Source organism: Mauremys reevesii, linkage group 3, assembly GCF_016161935.1.
Source record: "Mauremys reevesii isolate NIE-2019 linkage group 3, ASM1616193v1, whole genome shotgun sequence".
NCBI lineage: Eukaryota > Metazoa > Chordata > Testudines > Geoemydidae > Mauremys > Mauremys reevesii.
Window position 1 is genome coordinate 163,028,427 of NC_052625.1, and position 23,020 is coordinate 163,051,446.

Below are 23,020 nucleotides of genomic sequence, written 5' to 3' on the forward strand. Positions count from 1 at the left end.
TAAAAGAATTCAGGTTCTGAAGCTTTGTGTTTCATATGAAGTATCTGCTTAGGAGTGAATTTCCTTGGTTTGGCTTTTAATCTAAAAGTTAAAAAGAAAATATAGGATGTCTGAGAGGCTTTTAAAACACTCTCCTCTGGGTAGGTTCCAGTAATTTTGATTGGCATGGACACAGGTTATGCATGAATAGGGAAATAGAGTGAGAATAGATAAGGAAATAGAGATTAAATTAAATTTTTTAGGCCTTCTGGACCCAGTCCTACAGAAATTAGCCATTGCAGCTGCTGGACCATGGAAGTTATACAGGAAAATAATTATTGTGGGGAAAGCCTCTTTCTTCACCAGTTATTACATGCCAGATTAGCCATTTCATACTGCTCCTTATGTGCCAATCAATATGTGGTGAATGACTTTGAAGAACTCCACTTAGTTTGCTCAGGGAATCCCTGAGGCAGACTAATGTGAGAGGCAGATTCATTCTCAGCTGAATAAATGTCAGTGAGCCAAATAAGGACATTAAGGATCTGGTCCTGCTCCCACTGAGGTCAGTGGCAAAAATCTCATTGACTTCAGGGATACAGAATCAATCCTACAGGAGCTATGGCTGGACAAAGTTTATTTTCTTACAATCCTTCATTGCTATTGATGTGGAGGTAAAAGCAAAAGAATGGTATAAATGGATCTCTTCAGCCAAGAAAGTTTTTAAAAAGGAGCTAAGTGGGGCATTAAGGGTTTTTCTATTGTTGAAATGTTCATGTATGTGTGCATGTGTGTGTGAGAGAGAGAAAGATTATTTAATCTGAATGAATACAACCTGGAACAGTTTAGAGTGCTGCTTCCTTGCTCAGAATATTTTGGCAGTTTCAAATCCCGTGGCAAGATGTTGAATGGAGAGGCCCCTACCAAACACATCAGAACGCTGCGGTCTGTTTCCCTCCAAAATTCTGTGGGGCAGTGAGGCCGAAGCATTGGCCTGCTAAACCCAGGGTTGTGAGTTTAATCCTTGAGGAGGCCACTTAAGGATCTAGGGCAAAAATTGGTCCTGCTAGTGAAGGCAGGGGGCTGGACTCGATGACCTTTCAAGGTCCCATCCAGTTTGAGGAGATTGGCATATCTCCAATTATTACCTCCAGACATTCCTCTGCTACTTCCACAGAAATATCAGAGTTTTGGGAAGTGGTGAGGAAATTCAATGCATAAATTATTTGTGCTAGCCTCCGCATAAATCTTTTGCGTTTACCCCTTCTCAACCTGCCATGTAGTTACAAATGTATGCAGTGTAGTTGTAGCCATGTCGGTCCCAGACTATTAGTGAGACAAGGTAGATGAGATAATATCTTTTATTGGACCAACTTCTGTTGCTGAGAAAGACAAGCTTTGCTACATAGAGCTGTTCTTTGGGTCTGGGAAAGGTAGTCAGAGTGCCACAGCTAAATACAAGATGCAACAGACATTTAGCATAAGTTGTTATCACATATTCTAAGGGACCATTCAAAGTGAAGTGGCCTGGTAACAATCCTGTAGTCATAGGACAAAAACATGGTCTTAATGAAGACACTGGATTCATGGCTTGTCACAACAATCTGTAACCCACGAACCCCGCCCCCCTTTTTTGTCCTATGACTACAGGGGTGTTAACAATTATTCTCACACATTGATTTGTGGGTTTGAGAGGGTCACTTACGTTTTCAAAGTGTTATGACAATACTTGTAACTCTCCTATGTGTTAAATAAGTATTAATTTATAAATTGGGTAACAGACACAGAGAATATGCAACTTGTCCAAGGCCACACAGCAAGTCAGGATCTTAGCCAGGATTAGGATTTAGGAATTCCTGGATCCACCTCATTCTCAGTTGACAAAACCACACTATCTCTCTCAGTCTAAAATTTCACAACAGGTATCCTCTCCTTACAGGCATTTGGCCCCATCTACATCATTTTACAACTACGGTAGTCCGGTGAGACAGTTTACTAGTATAGCACAACTCATCCCTAAACACTATTACCATCTTGCTAGCAAGAACTATGTCCAAATGTAGTTGTTGTGAATTTGGTTCCAGCATGAGTGTAAACACATGGTCAAGGGCCAGCTGCTTAAATTTGGGGCCCTGGCTTCCCTGATTAAATTGTTCAGCATTGTTGTGCAAGGATGTCAGGTGAGGATGGGATTGTTTGTCACCTCAGTTGATTACTTCATTCCCATCCCTTGCACATATCATACTATTTAATCAATGTCAATATATGGTATATCTAATGTTTTTCTACTTCTGTTTGGCAATTGATACATTTACTTTCACTCTTTTCTTTGAAATATATATTCTGGATGTTACTTAGATTTAATCTCATCAAATGAATTGTAAACTGAAAAAAAAAACAAATGAGTGACTCTGAAAGTCTTATTGTTTTAGCAATTAGGTGTGAATTTGAATGAGAAACCTTCCCACGAAATGTATTTACACATTAATCCCGTTCTCAAGGTTTAATGGGTTTTACTTTTTATTTTATATTCCATTCTTTTTCTTCTCAGGGTTAAATTAAATCCACATGCACATCATTTTAACCAAATCAGTGGTTAGAACGTATTATTACTGTCTTCATAAATTTTTGTTCCTCGTTAGTGGAAAAAGAGCCAAATTTTCTTCTCAGATCCATATAATGCTTTTCTGAATTTTGGAATAAGTTTTTTGTTTGAAGGGGTAACATCAATATTTTGCTAGCCCCCGAGCCTCTCTGTTTGTGCTGGCATATTACAAAAGGGTTGTGTATTTTGCATAAAAATTGACTCCTTTTGGGAGGAAAAAACAAAACAAATAATAACAGCAACAAAATGCGAAGAGCCATTTTAGTGAGTGTATATTACTGTACATATGATCCTGGAATAATTAACTCCTGCTCTGACCCTCCTTACATTACCAACATTTTTTTGTTTATTTGTATATTGTAGTAGCTCCCAGAGGCCCCAATCAGGATTGGGTCAGCATCGTGTTAGGTGTTGTACAAACACACACAAGGATACTATCCCTGCCCTGAAGATTGGGTAGATGTGTAGCCAAAAGGAAATTAGCTAACATGAGTTTCTGTACATCTTTTCAATAATATTATCAATATTATCTTGTTTCTGAAAAAATCTTCTGATGGGTAGTCAAGTATAAGGAATATATTGTGTTAATAAAGTACAGCTATTTAGAATTCATGGACAGGACTAATCTCACCTACATTTATTTAAAACCATGTCTGGTTATGGAACTTTTACAGCCCAGATCCAGCAGGTCTAATATGCTTTTGGAATACTGAAATATCTTGAGAGAGCAATAGTTTGCAGAGAAGACTTATATTACTCAACATGAGTAAAGGTGGTAGAATCAGGCCTTTATTATCTAGTCAGCTTTCTAGTGTAGCTTTCTATAATATTGCCATTGCTTTCTCCTGTAATTGGTACAAAAATTAGAACCTTGATGACTAGTCAAAACCCACAATGTGTCATTAAATATATCATGAAGATAACTCTGTTAGATGGAATCTATATTAGCTAAAACTAAACTAGAGTTTAACTATAGTGTAAAATCATAGAACATTTACAGTTCTAAAGTTTATTGGCCTATCCCCTGTTCACATGCTGATATTACACAGGTGTAATTTTACTGATTACTATGGAATTATTCCTGATTTACATTAGTGAAGGGAAGATCAGAATCATGCTCATAGTGTTGAGCAGAATGCACTACCCTGATGCTGTGTTAGGTATTTCATAAAATCTGGATTTCCTTTGCTTTATCACTTCCCCCTAGGCTTCCCATCATTATTTTTGGTTTCCAGTGACAACAACATAATGCTAAGGGAAGAGCTTAATATTCTTAGAATCAGTAGGTCTTCATTAATAACAATTTAGGAACTTATGTGAATGTGTTTGACTGGAAGAGGTTTTACCTATATATGTCTGTTATGTCCAGGACATCTCTCTACTTAGTTCCATTGCAGCATATTACATTAACTATTGGACAAAATAATGAAGTCAGTGAGCCAAATTCACAATGGACTTACTCTGGATTTTCACTGGTGTAACTGAGAACAGGATTTGGTCCACTAAGGCTGCATAGTATTTAGCTCTCTAGCAAATATTTTAAGTCCTGAAGCATGAGGTTACATTTACTCTGTTTTTAGCAAGCATAACTACAAATGATAGAATTGTAAAAGAAAATATTTTGCATGAAATTACAATTTTTGTTACCGCAAAGTGCTAGCCATGTAAACATGTCATGATAGATCTAAAAAACAGCTGGTTTATTTGAAACTGTGATCATGCCAAAGCTGGCCTGTACATTCTGTAATAGGAAATCTTATGGGTATTTCCTTCTCTGCATCGTCAGGATTTTCACTCTCCCATTCCACCCTCGGTGGGGCAAAGGTGGGGACATGACCCTGCCCACCTGCACATTTGCAAGTACTGGCAGGAAAATAGAGGGGGAGGCACTGAATTCTTTGTTTTAGTCTATATCTGCCAGAAGCATTAGCTTGCATGTTTCCAGGTTGTATCTTATTTCCTGGCTATGTTTCTTACCCAAATTACAAGAGACATGTTAAACCTTTTTTACAAAAAAATGTTTACAACTTTTTTTTGGAATAGCCATTTTATATATTTTAAAACTTCTTGTTTTTTCTCTTAGGGAATTCCTGGAATCCCTGGAAGTCATGGAACAAAAGGACAAAAGGTATTCATAATAATTTAAGATACGATTAAAATCAGTGCAAATTTAGTTTTTTTGGCCTGAATAAGGATTTGAGGGGAAATTTTCAAAAGAGTCGTAAGGGATTCAGGAGTACAAATTCCATTGAAAAGCAATGGGGACGAGTCGGGAGGGTCCCAGAGCCCAGGCTGTAGCCTGAGCCTGAATATCTACACTGCAAGTTTATAACCCGCAGGCCAAGCTCCACAATCTCAAGCCAGCTGACACAGGCCAGACGTGGGTATTTTATTGCCATGTAGACATACCCTCAGAGAGAGAAAGGACTGGATGTTATGCTGGGTGTTACAGATTGCAGGGACCCTTCAGTCTCCAAGATACTACCCTGACCTGGGCCTTAGAGATATTTTTCAGACTCCAAGTTTGTTTGATCTGAAATAAGAGCCTTATGAACTGGGTTAACTTGCCCTTGATCTGACCTCACCTGACTCCAAAGGGTAAGGGAGAAAGCCTGTTTGCCTCCTAGACCAATAACAAGGAACTCTGCTTGCCATGGTTGGTTTGGAGACCTTCCTAAAGGGGATATATTTTTTTCTTAGTTTGGTTTTGGCCTTCCCTGTCTTGGATTCTGTACAGGGACTCATGCTTCTAAATCTTTTATGCACACTGCAAATCTTTTGCTCTATTTTTTTCATCGTGTGATTAGGGTATGGGATGTAAAAGGCTAACATGCAATTAATTGGATCTTCTAACACTTTGAAATCAATCCTGGCGAAACTAATCTGTAGAAGTAGAGTTTTGTAACCAAATTACTTTTTTACACCAATATTATATTTATGTGAGATGTTTTCAATTATAGGGTGAAATCGGACCTGCAGGGCAACCAGGAGCAAAAGGATCACCAGGGGCCGCTGTATGTTTTTTCATGCAATTCCTAGGTTATTTAAAAAGAAAAATCAAATTATGTTATGTGTAAGTGTAACTGCCATCCTTAGCAAGGTTTGGCCCTGGACATTCAGCACTGCAGCACAGACCTCTACCAGAAGTTATATGTCTATCACAGGAGTGGGTGGGTGAGATTCAATGGGTTGCGATGTGTAGGAGGTCAGACAAGATGATCAGGATGGTCTCTTCTGACCTTAGTCTGTGAGTCTATAACTGAGTACTTAGGTTTGTCAGTGTTTTGCCGAGATACCATGGAGATTAAGGAGCTGAGCGCTAAATCTGCCACCTAAGAAATCTGAGTTCTGTTCCCAGTTTATGTTATCTCTCAGGGTATTTTGATGGGTGACAACAGAAGGAGGTTCATCCATTTTGTCTGTCCTGACTGAAGGTTCTTTGTATGTATCACACTTAAATAGGGTGATGCATGTGCTGTGCTAATAGAATGTTCAGAGTTTTTTAGGCAGAATGCCAAGACCATACTGTAGTGAGCAAGACACTGATGGGAAACGACAATTTTCTGGAGCTCATAACTCAGCCAATTTTGCATCTCTCTGATCCCAGGAGACTCTCTCTGCCAATGTCAGGTTCTTGCTGCAGATAAAAAAGTGCTAGAGCTCATTGAAAATAACAGTGTGAGAAATTTTTATAATGGAAAATTTTAGGCAACCCAGTAACCTCTACCTCTTCCCCTATAAGTACATTATAAGATCCTTGGGGCACACACCCAGCTTTATTTTATAAGACAGGCAGTGTGGCCTCTTTGGGCTAGGTTTCAGGAGACCTGCATTCTATTTTTGACTCTACCATTGGCCTGCTGGGTGACCTTAGTCAAGTCATTTCCCTCCTCTGTGCCTCAGTTTCCATCTGTGAAATGGGGTAATGGTATTGAAATCCTTTGTAAAATGAACTATGGATGAAAAGTGTTATCTAAGAGCTAGGTATTATTTATATCACCTAGTGACTTTAGTTGATGATGAGGTTAGGCAGCAACTGAGCAGGATTTTTGTGAATGCCACTGATGCCTAAATATGGGATGTAGGCTTTTAAGTAATGTAGGTGCATCTGAAAAAATTGCCCAGTGTATTTATCCTCACAATATCCTTGAGAGGTAGGAAAATATTATTATCCTAATCGATAAATAAGGAACAGGGACAGAGACTAACAGCCTTGCACCAGGTCACGTAGAAACTCTGTGGCATGGGAGAAACTTGAACCTCTATCTCCCATATCCAGGCTAGTTCCCTAACCACTGGCTCAACCTTTTAGCCTCTGTTATACCCATATAAAATGCATATAGGCAAGACGCTTATTCAAGAAAGATCTACATCTTTTGTATTTCCTTACATTTAATGCTATGTAACCCATTTATCTGAGATCTTTAAAATCATGTAGTAATCCTATTAGTGACTCCTACAAATGATTCCTTTTTCCAGAGTATATGGGAATAATTTTTAACAGATGGTAGCTTTCACTGATGGAAATCTCAGTTTACTGCAAGAAATAAAAATGTTGCTTCTTTCGTTTTTAGTGGAAACAAGCCTGGGTACTTTGGAGAATTCTTTCTCTTTGAATTAAAGCTTTGATTTGTTTTATGGCTTTTGTTCATTTAACTTATTTTCTGTAAGACTCTGGAAATTGAGATCAGATGGTCTTACTAAATATAAATTCCCTGATCTGTGGATGCTTTCTTCTTATACATGTGAGCATCATATAATACTGCTTTTAAATGGTTTTTACTGAAAATAGAAATATTTCAATTTTATAATAAAAACAACTTGGGTTTCTAGGCCTATTTTTATTCTGAAATATATTGGCTTTTTATGCAGGAGTTTACTTTATTACTTGTATTAGGCAGTGATTAAGTTAGATCAGAACTATAGAAGTCAAGAGTTTAATGTGAAAGCAGCCTCCGTGGTTCCATCCTAGCCAATACTGAACTTTTTAATTGTTACAGATTTGTATTTGTAGAATCAGCACAAACTTCAGTTTTTGGTCCCACATGTAGTAATCCCTCAAACAAACTGTCTATTTTTATGCTTGGGATTTCTTGATTAAAATATGTTATTGGTTAAAATGAATCATTGAGATTCTGTTCTCTGCCTCTCAGAAGTGCAGCACAGAAATTCACAGGCCATGAGGTAGGAAGGATAAGGGAGATTTAAGCCACCTTTGTGCCATACCTATTCAGTACATGCAATTCCACCACTGGCACAATCCTTTCACTAGAGCTTGTAAGGGGCCCTGTGTGTACAATACCTGCACTGGAGGAATTCACCTATGGCCAGATAAGGAACTTTTACAGCTCTTTTGCATTGTGGGGGGAAGAAGAGTATCTCCCAAAGTATTTCCAGTTATTTCTTGTCAGGTGTTTAGATCCCAGTTGAAAGAAATGTTATCTGAGTAGGAACAGAGTGGTCTCAGGCATTCAAAACATTTTCACTTTACCTTTCTACCAAGTTCTTAGTACAAGCATAATCTATTCCAAGGTAGTACCTGCATACTCTCCTTCCCACCAGTGTCTCTAATATTCTTTCATTGCCCATTAGTAGAAATAGAACATTTCTACCATCTCTTTCTTTCTGAGATGAGGTGACCAAAATTGAACAATTGTTCAAGGGGGGAAGGCTTTATCAACAATTTTAATAGAGGTATGTGTTTGCGTGATTCCTCATTTCCTTGTTATTTCAACATAATATTGTATTGCTTTTTGTCTGCCATTGCTCACTAATAAGCTGCCTACTATGACATCTAGATCATAGAACTCATCAATGAGTATAAATGGTATTGAGTAGTTTAAACTGCACAGGTCTAATTATTGGTATTACCATATTGCCTGGGAGCCACAGTCATGGATCAGGACCACATGGCACTAGCCTCTATACAAACGCAAAACAAAAGAGCTTTCAATCTAAGCATAAGGTGAGACAACACATAAACACAGATAGATAGACAGAGGACTACAAGGAAACAATGCGGCCATATTGGTCTGTGTGATAGGCTGTGGTCTCTGCACATGAGCAATTCAACATTTGTCAAGCTCTTTTGTAGGTATCACAGCAAATGAGAATTTTGAGGAGGGTTTTGAAGGAGGATAATGAGGTAGCTTTGTGGGTGTTTGAGAGCTCCTCCTAAGCACTGGTGAGGGGGAGTACAGGAGAAGAAGATTTAACAAGTGGCAGTGCAGGCTGGTATCATGGGCTAATCAGAGAAAATCAATATCTCAATAGCAAAGAAGAGATGATATGTAGAGTGGGATAGATCATGAAGGGCCTTAAAAGTGAAGACAAGTAGTTTATGTTTGATGCAGTGGAGAAGGGGAAGCCAGCAGAGGGATGCAAACAGATAGGGAATATATTTTCAAAGTGATGGGCTAGAAAAAACATTTTTGCAGCAGCATTCTCAATGGATACAAACAGATCAAGATTGCATTAGTTAAAGCCATAAGGACGTGTGAGGCAGTAATTGAGACACAAGATGATGAGAGCATGGACGAGATATTTAGCTGTGGGGATGGATAGGAAAGGCCACATCTTAGAGATGGTATGCAGAAAGAATCAACCATATAGCCTGGATGTGAGGACCTAGAGAGAGGTCTGAGTCAAAGGTGATACCCAAGGTATGGGCCTGAATGACAGGCAGGATGGTGGTGGTGTTCACAGTGGCTGAGAAAAGAGATAGCAGGATCGCTTTTCGGCAGGGATCAAAGAGAGGGAATTAGGAGTGCTGTTTTAGCCATGTTTCGCTTGAGTTGATGGATAGCAGGGTAGCACAGCCCTGAGTGGCCCTTGTGGAAATCAGCTTGCTTGCAAGCATGTTTGGCTTTAAGGGAAAGGGTGTGGAGCCATGGCAGTGATGTTACCAGCTGGGCGGGTGATTGCTTTTTTAATTCACTCAGAAAACTGAGCAATCAGAAAAAATATTTGGATTGGCTCCAGAAATGTTTGGAACTTGTCAGCAAATCAGGAAAATCCACTTTGTATGAAAGTCTAACCTTTATAACCTTTAGCAGTGATTAGGGCATCTGCCTGCAATGTGGAGACCCATGTTGGAATCCTCTTTCTGGGCCAGGGACTTAAACTCAGATCTTCCCCTCAAATCTGACCACTCTAAGGTGACCAGACAGCAAGTGTGACAAATCGGGACAGGGGGTGGGGGGTAATAGGAGCCTATATAAGACAAAGCCCCAAATATTGGGACTGTCCCTCTAAAATCGGGACATCTGGTCACCCTAGACCACTCTCACCACCAGATTATAGATGATTCTGGTATAGATTGTTCTCAATCATTACTTAACGAGTCACTGAGTCAAAGAAAGAATGTGAGCAAGAGAATAACTCTATAGCCTGGTAATTAAAGCAATCACTAGAGAGCTAGCCGGAGTTGCAGATTCAAATCCCTCCAATGGGTTTGCTGCATCCGTAACAACCTCTGGGCTAAAGATTATAAGGACACATGTACTTTTCTGAAACTGGCCAAAATGAACTGCATCAAATTTATTAATTAATTATTAACTATTATTAATAGTTTTGGGTTAACTAAAACAACATTTTTCAGAGAATAAACTATTCATCCAAAAAAATTCGCCCCACTCTAGCCATGCCCTAGTTTGAGGGGTGACCAGGCAGCAAGGCCACACCAGATCAGGGGTCCTGACTCTTGTGCCTGCCCTTTGTGAAACTTTGCCACCCACATGCTGTCTCACACTGCAGGTTATTTACCATTGGTATAGGTGTGAGTGGGTTATATGACTACAGGATGCAGGGGGGATGTGAAGGAGCATGTGCTACACTGGATTTCCTTATGTTTGTATATAAACCCAGTCTACTTGGTTTGTGTTCTTGGTTTCTGAGTTTGCATCACTTTGTTCCGTTTTGGAGTTTCTGGGTGGGTTCCTTTGTAATGACATTGTCACAGCTTCTAGGTCTGCAGAATTGAAGAGTTTATTTATTCAGTAACTCACCTACCATACTTTGTTCATATTTTCTTTGGAACACATAGATGAATGCCATCTGGTCCTGGTTATCTGCTGGAATATAATTTCCTGAGGTCTTCAATCAATTTGATTTATCATATCTCCTATCACGTGATTAAAAAAAAGTCATCGATGCATGGAAGATTTGAATGTTTTGAGTAACATAGGGAAATTCAACAAAAAAGTAGAGTGGACTTTTCCTTGTATTAGTCACACTAAATATGTTTGTTCCAGAGGGGGAGAAAAACAGATGGAAAGCTAGTTGATAGTTTATACTTAATACACCAGGGAAACTATTCAGTAACAAGTTCTTCTTAAGTAACAATTATCCCAATTACGCTGCCAACATCAACAATTTATTAATTTATCTGCCATATAAATATAGTCAGCCCTGGAAAAAGAGGGAAGTAACAATAAAATTTTAGGACACAGTCTCCTCTTTAAATTTTATATGCCATAATCTTTGGATTTGTTCAGTTAAATTTTCCTCACATTGCATCAGAAAATTGTTTTATTTGCAGAATATCAGTTCTATGTAAGACCATGTTCTTGTAATTTTTGTGCATGACATAGATAAAACTTGGTGTCTTGAATTAAATCACAAGACTGGAAGTCAGGACACCTGGGATTTATTCCTCTCTCTGCTGCAGACTTTCTCTGTAACCTTGAATAACCTCACTTCAACCTTGCCATCTCTAAAGCAGTGTATAGATATTAATATATATATATTAAAGAATCCTACCAAAACATTACATTGCATACACAATTTCCAGACTGAGAAATGGATGAGAAAGAAAATGAACCACTTTCAATCTGAGGAGCTCAAAGTGCTTTAGCAACGTTAACAAATTAACCCTCTGAATAGCCCTGTGATATAGGCAGGTATTATATATCACAGGATTGCTCAGAGGATTAATTTATTAATGTTGGTAAAGCACTTTAAGCTCCTCAAATTGAAAGTGCTACATACATTAGAGAACACTATCAAGTCAGTAATGATTAGTCACTATTGTGCAGTAACCACACCATAACTCCTAGTCTAACTATGGGGAAAATGTGGGATTTCAGTTAAAAATCTGTGGGACCTGTTGATAAATATTGACTTCCTCATGGTGACCACTGTTAAGCACAAAGTATTGTTGCTATAAATTATGCAGAAATTAGTTTAAATGTCACATGTAGGTCCATTCTGAATAGGTTTCTAAATTTTGCCACAAGTCTAATTTGCCTTTAATTGATAACAGTGACAGCTTAGTTTACATTTTACTGAAAATGCATTATAATGTTTGACTCAAAGGTAGCACTATCATATTTAAATTGCAGGGATGCAGACTGGAATGCTACATATGATCTTGGCCTCATACATAATGCAGCGAAGCACTAACGGAAGGGGTGCCATATAATGGTTGCTGTCCTTTAGACTAAAATCCTCTCCGTTCATCTCTAGTAAATCGCTAAATGAAAGTTTTAAACCCCATGGAATTTTAGAAAAAGAATAGAGGTAGTTTCATTGTCCAATATCCTCTGAATAAAATTAGGTTCTAATGTTCACTTCTGTATGGAAGTGATTGCTTGTACATATATGAAGTAGATAGTCGTTTGAATTATAGACCATCCACAATGTTCTTATGAACAGAAAATGTTTGTCTGAATGTTCCTGGAAATAAGAGTAACAAAAAGAGGCATTGGAAAGACTGGAAAAAAATGGGAATAAGATTTCATGAATATGAAAATATATTTTCCAGCTATTTGACCATTTCCATGGATTGATATGCTTAGATGATAAAAATTATCTCATTAAAGAGACTTTCCTTTATTAACTCTTATTTCCAAGTGTGTGTGTGTGTATACACACACACACACACAATTTTTATTGATACCTGCAGTTCTGGAGTCAAAATGAAAGTGAGAAGTTGTGAGAAAAACATATATTAACATTGATGTGTAAAGTACTGTAAATTGGAATTCCCTCTTGGAAAACATGATTTAAAAATAAGATTTATCTTTTCCAAAATACACCTGAATATAAGAACATAAGAAAGGCCGTACCGGGTCAGACCAAAGGTCCATCTAGCCCAGTATCTGTCTACCGACAGTGGCCAATGCCAGGTGCCCCTGAGGGAGTGAACCTAACAGGCAGTGATCAAGTGATCTCTCTCCTGCCATCCATCTCCATCCTCTGATGAACAGAGGCTAGGGACACCATTCTTACCCATCCTGGCTAATAGCCATTTATGGACTTAGCCACCATGAATTTATCCAGTCCCCTTTTAAACATTGTTATAGTCCTAGCCTTCACAACCTCCTCAGGTAAGGAGTTCCACAAGTTGACTGTGCGCTGCGTGAAGAAGAACTTCCTTTTATTTGTTTTAAACCTGCTGCCTATTAATTTCATTTGGTGACCCCTAGTTCTTGTATTATGGGAATAAGTAAATAACTTTTCCTTATCCACTTTCTCAACATCACTCATGATTTTATATACCTCTATCATGTCCCCCCTTAGTCTTCTCTTTTCCAAACTGAAGAGTCCTAGCCTCTTTAATCTTTCCTCATATGGGACCCTCTCTAAACCCCTAATCATTTTAGTTGCTCTTTTCTGAACCTTTTCTAGTGCTAGAATATCTTTTTTGAGGTGAGGAGACCACATCTGTACACAGTATTCGAGATGTGGGCGTACCATGGATTTATATAAGGGCAATAATATATTCTCAGTCTTATTCTCTATCCCCTTTTTAATGATTCCTAACATCCTGTTTGCTTTTTTGACCGCCTCTGCACACTGCGTGGACATCTTCAGAGAACTATCCACGATAACTCCAAGATCTTTTTCCTGACTCGTTGTAGCTAAATTAGCCCCCTGGGAATTACCTGGGAATAACTTTATATAGAAAAAAGAGAAGCCCAGGCAGGAGCTTAGCAACTATTAATTTTTAGGTTTCAGTGGAACAAAAGTAGTTGTGGATTTTGTTATTCACGCATCTCTGTCACTGGTATCTGGCAAAAAAGGGGGGAATTCTTTTACAGGCTCTACTTGAGCTTGTATGCTGAACGTGCTGTATTTTAAAATGTTTGAAGCTGTTGTGTTGTTAGTGAATGCTCCAATCCTGAAGTCTGCCAGTGGTTATATGGCCCAGTGATTAACTTTTCCCTCCCCAAATCCCCCAGTTACTGGGAGAGGAGGGTAGACACATTTATGGTGGCAACTGGGGAAGGCCACATCCTGTTTTCTGATGATCAGGAAGTGGGAGGAACACCCTCCAATCCCAGTTCTGTTTGGGTTTTTAAAAACTTGTATCGGAGGCTGAGCAAAATCTTCCACCTCATTATCTGCAGTTGTAGACTAGATGACCTCTCGAGGTCCCTTCCAGTCCTATGATTCTATGATTACTCCTCTCGCTGGACAATTAAGCCTTATTAAATCAGACCACAGGATGTAGGCTGCTGATTTCATGAAGTGTCCTCCCACGAGCAAATTTAGAATTTTATCATCACAATTCTTTTTTTATTGAGACTTCCATGGCAGACGCACCTTTCCCCTGAATAGGTTATTCCACATCCTAGAAGGCCCTGGGTGTATTGTGTTTGGATCAGGACTTTAGTGAGTTATAAAAGATAACATTCTCTCTCTCTGTATTGCGTCATAATCATATGGTGAATTCATCTTAGGGTACTTAAGGACCTAGCTGAAGCAATCTTGGAATCATTAGCCATTATTTTCAAGAACTCATGGAGGATGAGTGAGGACCCAGAGGATGGGAGAAGGGCAAACATAGTACTTTTCTTTAAAAAGGGGAACAAAGAGGAGCCAGGGAATTATATACCTATCAGCCTAACTTTGATAGCTGGAAAGATACTGGAACAAACTATTAAATAACTTGTAAGCACCTACAGAATAATAGACTGATAAGGAATAGCTAGCATGGATTTGTCAAGAACAAATCAGACCAGACCAACCTGATTTCCTTATTTGACAGGGTTGCTAGCCTAGTGGCTGTTGTGGAAGAAGTAGATGTGATGTATATCTTGATTTTAGAACGGCTTTTGATACAGTCTGTAGCAGGGTAAAACCCTGCTCCTGCTGTGAGGGGTTTAAAAGTGGCCTGGCAGGGCTTGAGAGCTGCTGCTCTCAAGGCTGGGCTGAGTGAGAAAGTGGCTGCAGGTGAAGCCACGCCCCAAACTGAGCCACAGCTGGCCCCTATAAAAGGCCAGGGAAGCCAGAAACAGACAGTCTTCCTCTGCCTGAAGAGGAAGAAGGGCTTGGCTGCAGGGGTTATAGGCAAGGTACCTAGGGTGAAGCAGGGCTGTAGAAAGGCTGATTTGCTGGGGAGCTCCAGCCTAGAAAGCCCCAGGCTGCGGCCTAGCGAAGGGCCAACAGGTACTAGGGGTTGCAGAGGGCAGCCCAGGGGTAGGCCAAAGCAACAGGTCCAAACCCCTTTGCCTGTGATGAGTAGGCTGATACTGCAGTCTGCCCCAGAGTGTGGGGCTAGACAATGACTGGCAGTAGCCAATACTGAGGCAAGGTGGGGATAGAGTGTGGGGGTTCCCTGAGGAGGCCGGGGGCAGCACCCCATATAAAAGGACACGGGGGCCAGAGGACAGGCAGATCACCAGCCTGCAGAGGGCAATCCCGGGCTGGAACAGAGCTAATTCCTGGAGTCACCAGCAGGAGGTGCTGCAGGGGTGAGTCCGACCCGTCTACAGTCCCACATGACATTCTCAGAAGCAAATTAGGGAAATGTGGGCTAGATGAAATTACTATAAAATGGGCACACACATGAAAATCCACACTCAAAGTGTAATTATAAATGGTTTTCTGACTAACTTAGAGGATGTAGTTAGTGGGGTCTGATACTGTTAAATATTTCCATTAATGACTTGGACAAGGGAGTGGAGATCATGCTTATAAAATTTGCAGATGACACCAAGCTGTGAGAAGTTGCAAGCACTTTGGAAGATTAGAATTCAAAAGGACCTTGACAAACTAGAGAATTGGTCTGAAACCAACAAGATGAAATCTAATAAGGACTATACTTAAGAAGGAAAAATCAAATGCAGAACTATAAAATAGGGAATAACTGGCTAGACAGTAGCTCTGCAGAAGAGGATCTGTGGGTTATAGTAGTCTCAAATTGAATATGAGCCAATAGTGTGATGCAGTTGCTGAAAAGGCTAACATTTCTAGATATATTAACAAGAGTGTTATTTAAGGGAGGTAATTGCTACACTCTACTCAGGACTGATGAGGCCTCACCTAGAGTATTGTGTCCAGTTTTGGCTGCCAAACTTTAAGATGGGGACAAATTGGAGAGAGTCCAGAGAACAACAGAACTGATAAAACCTGACCTAAGAGGATAGGTATGTTTAGTCTTCAGCAAATAAGAGTGAGGGTCAGGGACCTGATAAGTCTTCAGATATGTTAAGACAGTGATCTGTTATTTTCCATGTCATAGAATCTCAGGGTTGGAAGGGACCTCAGGAGGTCATCTAGTCCAACCCCCTGCTCAAAGCAGGACCAAACCCAACTAAATCATCCCAGCCAGGGCTTTGTCAAGCCTGACCTTAAAAACCTCTAAGGAAGGAGATTCCACCACCTCCCTAGGTAACCCATTCCAGTTCTTCACCACCCTACTAGTGAAAAAGTTTTTCCTAATATCCAACCTAAACCTCCCCCTCTGCAACTTGAGACCATTACTCCTTGTTCTGTCGTCATCTACCACTGAGAACAGTCTAGATCCATCCTCTTTGGAACCCCCTTTCAGGTAGTTGAAAGCAGCTATCAAATCCCCCCTCAGTCGTCTCGTCTGCAGGCTAAACAATCCCAGTTCCCTCAGCCTCTCCTCATAAGTCATGTGTTCCAGCCCCCTAATCATTTTTGTTGCCCTCCGCTGGACTCTCTCCAATTTATCCACATCCTTCTTGTAGTGTGGGGCCCAAAATTGGACACACTACTCCAGATGAGGCCTCACCAGTGCTGAATAGAGGGGAATGATCACTTCCCTCGATCTGCTGGAAATGCCCCTACTTATACAACCCAAAATGCCATTAGCCTTCTTGGCAACAAGGGCACACTGTTGACTCATATTCAGCTTTTCGTCCACCGTAACCCCTAGGTCCTTTTCTGCAGAACTGCTGCCCAGCCATTCGGTCCCTAGTCTGTAACAGTGCATGGGATTCTTCCGTCCTAAGTGCAGGACTCTGCACTTGTCCTTGTTGAACCTCATCATATTTCTTTTGGCCCAATCCTCTAATTTGTCTAGTCCCTCTGTATCCTATCCCTACCCTCCAGCGTATCAACCACTCCTCCCAGTTTAGTGTCATCTGCAAACTTGCTAAGGGTGCAGTCCACACCATCCTCCAGATCGTTAATGAAGATATTGAATAAAACCGGCCCCAGCACCGACCCTTGGGGCACCCCACTTGATACCGGCTGCCAACTAGACATGGAACCATTGATCACTACCCGTTGAGCCCGACCATCTAGCCAGTTTTCTATCCACCTTACCGTCCATTCATCCAGCCCATACTTCTTTAACTTGCTGGCAAGAATACTGTGGGAGACTGTATCAAAAGCTTTGCTAAAGTCCAGAAATAGCACATCCACTGCTTTCCCCTCATCCACAGAGCTGGTTATCTCATCATAGAAGGCAATTAGGTTAGTCAGGCATGACTTGCCCTTGGTGAATCCATGCTGACTGTTCCTGATCACTTTCCCCTCCTTTAAGTGGTTCAGAATTGATTCCTTGAGGACCTGTTCCATGATTTTTCCAGGGACTGAGGTGAGACTGACTGGCCTGTAGTTCCCTGGATCTTCCTTCTTCCCTTTTTTAAAGATGGGCACTACATTAGCATTTTTCCAGTCATCCGGGACCTTCCCCGATCGCCATGATTTTTCAAAGATAATGGCCAATGGCTCTGCAATCTCATTGGCCAACTCTTTTAGCACCCTCGGATGCAGCGCATCCGGCCCCATGGACTTGTGCTCGTCCAGCTTTTCTAAATAGTCCCGAACTACTTCTTTCCCCACAGAGAGCTGGTCACCTCCTCCCCATACCGTGCTGCAGAGTGCAGCTGTCTGGGAGCTGACCTTGTCTGTGAAGACAGAGGCAAAAAAAGCATTGAGTACACTAGCTTTCTCCACATCCTCTGTCACTAGGTTCCCTCCCTCATTCAGCAAGGGGCCCACACTTCCCTTGACTTTCTTCTTGTTGCTAACATATCTGAAGAAACCCTTCTTGTTACTCCTAACATCTCCAGCTAGCTGCAACTCCAAACATGATTTGGCCTTCCTAATTTCACTCCTGCATGCCTGAGCAATACTTTTATACTCCTCCCTGGTTAGTTGTCCAATCTTCCACTTCTTGTAAGCTGTTTTTTTGTGTTTAAGACGAGCAAGGATTTCACTGTTGAGCCAAGCTGGTCGCCTGCCATATTTACTTTTCTTCCTACACATTGGGATGGCTTGTTCCTGCAACCTCAATAAGGTTTCTTTAAAATACAGCCAGCTTCCCTTGACTCTTTTCTCCGTCATGTTATTCTCCCAGGGGACCTTGCCCATCAGTTCCCTGAGGGAGTCGAAGTTTGCTTTTCTGAAGTCCAGGGTCTCTGTTCTACTGCTCTCCTTTCTTTCTTGTGTCAGGATCCTGAGCTCGACCATCTCATGGTCACTGCCTCCCAGGTTCCCATCCACTATTGCTTCCTCTACTGAAGGTAGGACAAGAAGTAATGGGTTTGATCTGCAGCAAGAGAGATATTAGATTTTCCTACTACCTAACTAAAAAGGATAAGGATAAATTGATAAGGATAGTTAAGTACTGGAATCATTACCAAGAGAGGTTGTGAAATCCCCATCATTAGAGATTTTTACGAACAGGTTAGACTAACACTTGTCTAGGATAGTCTAGGTATACTTGGTTCTGTCTTAGCATAGAGGGATGGATTAGATAACTTCTTGAGGTCTCTTCCAGCCGTATTTATATACGACTATGTGATAAATGTAATAAGCAATAAAACTGGGCCAACTGTCTCTCCCTTAGCTAATTTTAGAAATGTCATTTTTTCTTTTTAAATAAATAGGGAGTGATGGGACCTGTGGGATCATCTGGCCGACCTGGATCATCTGGGCCTAAGGTAAGGTCATTTACTCTATTTTACTTTGAATGGGACAAATGACATCAAGAGTATTCATTGCCCTATGGATCATTATAACAAAGTTATAGTACTCTGTGTCGTGTGCTTGTTTATTTTAATATAAAAACACTGAAAATATAACTCTAATTTCCCATATATAACTTGTATGTGATAGTCCAATTTCTAAGTACAAGAAAGTCTTGGTAAGATGTAGCAACCATTGCCTGTCATGTTATGAGGCATTGGAACTTCTTCAGAAACAGTTTGGGTACCTTTTTTGAGCCTTGGTATCTTGAAAAATGTTCCTCAATACTAGGGGCCAATTAATACTTGTATAAACCAGGACTTTCAGCCTGTTTTCCAATTATTTATATTTTAATCATGTTAAAGTGATGTGCTGCTCTTTCCCTTTAACATAGAGCCCAATTTATTTCAGATGTAACTTTATTGATTGCGTTAGAGTTATAGCAGGAATGAATTAGACCCAGGTACTTATGTAACTAAAATGGTTGCTATATAAATCCAGATCTGACTGTTAGGATAACCTTCAGATTTAACATGAGTGGAGTTTTGGCTGAGTGAGCACTATATGATATGGTCCTCAAAACTTTTAGAAGATGAGTCTTAATTCTTCTAGTCTTTGTTTCTCTATCCATATATACATGTTTTCAGTTGTATAAATCATGCTTAGAAGCATACAAATATTATTTTAAGTCTTATGTTGCAGGTGGATTTTCAAAAGTGCTCAACGTTGGCTTGACTCTGCTCCCATTGACTTCAGCGGGAGCACAGTTAGGCCAAGAATGAGCACAGCCAAAAATAAATACATTTGATTTTAAAATGTGATAGATGTGGCTGTTCTGAGAAAACAGTTTGATTAGTCTCTTATGCTCTATATATGGAGCTGGATCCTGCAGTGCTTCCACAGGAAAAAACTTGTATTGATATTTATACACAGCCAAGATCAGGTTAATCACTAACTCCTCTATAATTTTAATGAAGATCTGAAAAGCTGAAAATGTGAGTTGTTCTATAGGACCAAAATATTTTTGACTCAGAGAAGTCCTAGGATTTGCAAGGCCCTTTGCTAAGTAAGATGTATGGGAACATCAAGCCGATATATGCAAATATCATAGTATATTTGGTGAGGGAAGGTTTGCTGCTGGGGAAGGGAAGGTCAGTCATTGCCACCTGGGGATAGAGGCAGTCATACATTTTTGGTATCCAGGAGGGGTTTTCAGTGCACTTGTCACTGTGGGAGGGTTTAAATCTCAAGGACATTATGATTAATGGGGGTTTTAAGGTGGGCCAGCAGGTGGGAGGGGTTACAGGTGCATGGTTAAAATAGGAGTACTGACCATTTAGAATCCCCCAAGTTTCGGAGGGCAGGAATGTTACTGTCACACACATGTTAAGTGCCCTTTTGTGACAGAAGGTTTTCAAACAGGATCTCTTTATATTTGATATTCTCAACCACACAATTATGTTTTATTAATAGGGCTATAAGGGTGAACCTGGAATACAAGGGAAACCAGGATCATCAGGAGTCAAGGTAAATATGGTTTACCTTCATCTAGAAATATTCCAGTCAAGGATATTATGATTACAATGTTCCATGATTTACTTGTTGGTTACAAGGTAGTTTTGGTTCAAAATGGAAACAATAATTAACAAATTTACTCCAGATTGGATTTAATGGATGATTCTTACAAATACATGACCAGATCCTGGAGTGAAATCAGCGAATCTATGCCATTTGACAACATCTTAGTGTCTGGGCCATTGTTTACATTGCATCTACACAGATAGTTTGTTCTGATCTGTACTATGGAACTTTACATACAGGCATACATATAGTGTAAATGAGTGGTTCTCAAACTTTTGTCCTGGTGACCCCTTTCAAACAGCAAGCCTCTGAGTGCGACCCCCCCATATAAATTAAAAACACTTTTTTATATATTTTACACCATTATAAATGCTGGATGCAAAGCAGGGTTTGGGGTGGAGGCTGACAGCTCATGACCCCCCATGTAATAACCTTGCGACCCCCTGAGGGGTCCCGACCCCCAGTTTGAGAACCCCTGGTGGAAATTGTTTCTTGCTACTTGTGTGTACCAAAGATTTAGATAATACATTATCAGTATTTGCTGGTGCTTTCTTATATTTTTAGTTAAAGAATCCAAAAAGTTAGCAAATAACAATGCAGATACTAATCAGTGACCTAATGGTACCAAATTATGATGTCAGAGGGAAGATCCAAAATACTTGATCTGATTGGAAAGCAGCACTCCAGAGTAGCCTAGTTTATCTCTTGGTCTAAGGATGACTTTGTGGTCTTCGTGTAATACAGTCCTTTGGGAGGACAGTGCCTTGTCAAGAAGAGCAAAGGGAAGGGAAGGATCAAAGGGGAGAAACTGGCTTGTCAAAAAATTAGTGTCTTAGACTCTTATCTTCAGCTGAATGTTGAGCCCACAACGCCCTGTCTAGGAAGAAATCAAATGGAACTTGTGCAGATTATTGAAGATTCACAGTAAAACGGGGAGAGTCAAAAGTGCAATAGTTTCTGAGGTACATTTTGGGTAAACTCTTTTACACAGCTATAGGTTTCAGCCTATAGCTGAATGGAGCCTGGCCTTCAGTCATACTGGTATAAATCTGAAGTAAATTCAGAGAAGTCAGTGAAGTTACGGCAATGTTAAACCAGTGTCATTAGCTCATTCGTTTATAAGCCAACCCCCCAAAATGGATAGGTAACAGTGGCAAAAACTGTATGATCCTTTCATAAGCCGACCCTATATTTCAGTGGTTGGAAAACTTTGGCTCTCGGCCCATCAGGGTAAGCCACTGGTGGGTCAGGACATTCTGTTTACTTGGAGCATCTGCAGGCATGGAGCCCCTCAGCTCCCTGTGGCCACGGTTCACCATTCCCAGTGGCTGGAGTTCACCGTTCCCAGCCTATGGGAACTGCGGGAAATGGCGCACCACTTCCCGCAGCTCCCATTGGCTGGCAACAGTGAACCGCGGCCAGAGGGAGCTGAGGGCCTCCATGCCTGCAGACGCTCCAGGTAAACAAAACTACAATGTATTAGATCAGGGAAAGGAGCAGCGAAACATGGCCAGTGGGAGTTGCGATTGGCTGAACCTGCGGACGCAGCAGCTAAACAAACCGGCCCAGCCCGCCAGGGTGCTTACCCTGGTTTAAAATCATCAAATTTTGGTGTAGACCTGTTTATAAGCCAACCCCCGCTCTTTGTGTCACTTTTTAACCTAAAATATTTGGCTTATGAACGAGGATATATGTTAAGATGAAAATCAGGCCAAATATTCTGGAATGGTACATAATGAATATAGTCAAATGCATGTGATAAGATGTATTTACTCTAATTCTTAAAATTAAGTTGTTGAAAACTAAATTGCTTGACATTGCCATTACTAGGAACAGTATCATTTGTGTAATATTACAAAGAAAAAAAATCCCACCTAGGTAAAAGTCAGGATAAGTCTTTTGCACGTTGGATGAATGAGTTGAGAAATCAAGAGTGAGAGCATTGCTGTGGCTTTTAGTCAGTATGGCTGTATTCAGCATACAAAAAACAACCGAGGTTTCAGCTCAATCACCATCATAGTATAGAAATCTCAGAGTATCATAGCCAAACCTGAAGAGATCTTGAAAAAACATGCAATCTGTGTTTTTACACACAGCACATCAATGATACTTATGGAGCTATTGTATTACTCAGGGAGAACAAGGAGGACCAGGTACTCCAGGTGAACCAGGGTACCCAGGCATGCCTGGGACACAGGGTGTAAAGGTAAGTAGTTTCTATGGCTTTAATATCCATTACAACTTTCATTATGCTTTTTCCATAAATGGTAAATGGTTTTTTTAGGCAATATGCTTAGAGAATATGTGGGTCAGTGTTGACTTCTAGTATTATCAATAAAGCTGTGATGGCACAGCTTTATTGATATAAAAGGTGGTAATAAAATGTGTATAATGTATTATTGTTATAAGTGCTTGATGTGAAATTCTCTCATATAAAAGGTTTTATGTATATGTAATATATATATATATATATATATATATATATATATATATATATATATATCTCCTTTCATAAAGGAGTCCATAAGGATTGTAGGAGCAACCACACCTAATCAGCCATTAAGGGGGATGTGTCACTTAAGCACTCTCCTATGTGGATGCAGCCAGAGCCATAACTAGGGATTTTACTGCCTGGGACGAACAAGCATATTTGTGCCCCCTACCGTTTTTCTGGCCCATTTTTTG

The 23,020-nt window shown here is 40.2% G+C and overlaps 1 protein-coding gene across 6 annotated transcripts in view; it reads left to right on the top strand.

Moving 5' to 3' along the window:
- The window catches only part of COL21A1 (collagen type XXI alpha 1 chain), a 181,845-nt gene that overhangs the window by 135,488 nt on the left and 23,337 nt on the right, over positions 1-23,020 (top strand). For all 6 annotated transcript variants that reach the window (XM_039528333.1, XM_039528334.1, XM_039528336.1 and 3 more), the window contains 5 exons: positions 4,668-4,712; positions 5,545-5,598; positions 18,676-18,729; positions 20,228-20,281; positions 22,470-22,541. In XM_039528333.1, coding sequence (XP_039384267.1) covers positions 4,668-4,712; positions 5,545-5,598; positions 18,676-18,729; positions 20,228-20,281; positions 22,470-22,541 — 279 coding nt within the window. The remainder of the gene's footprint in view (positions 1-4,667; positions 4,713-5,544; positions 5,599-18,675; positions 18,730-20,227; positions 20,282-22,469; positions 22,542-23,020) is intronic.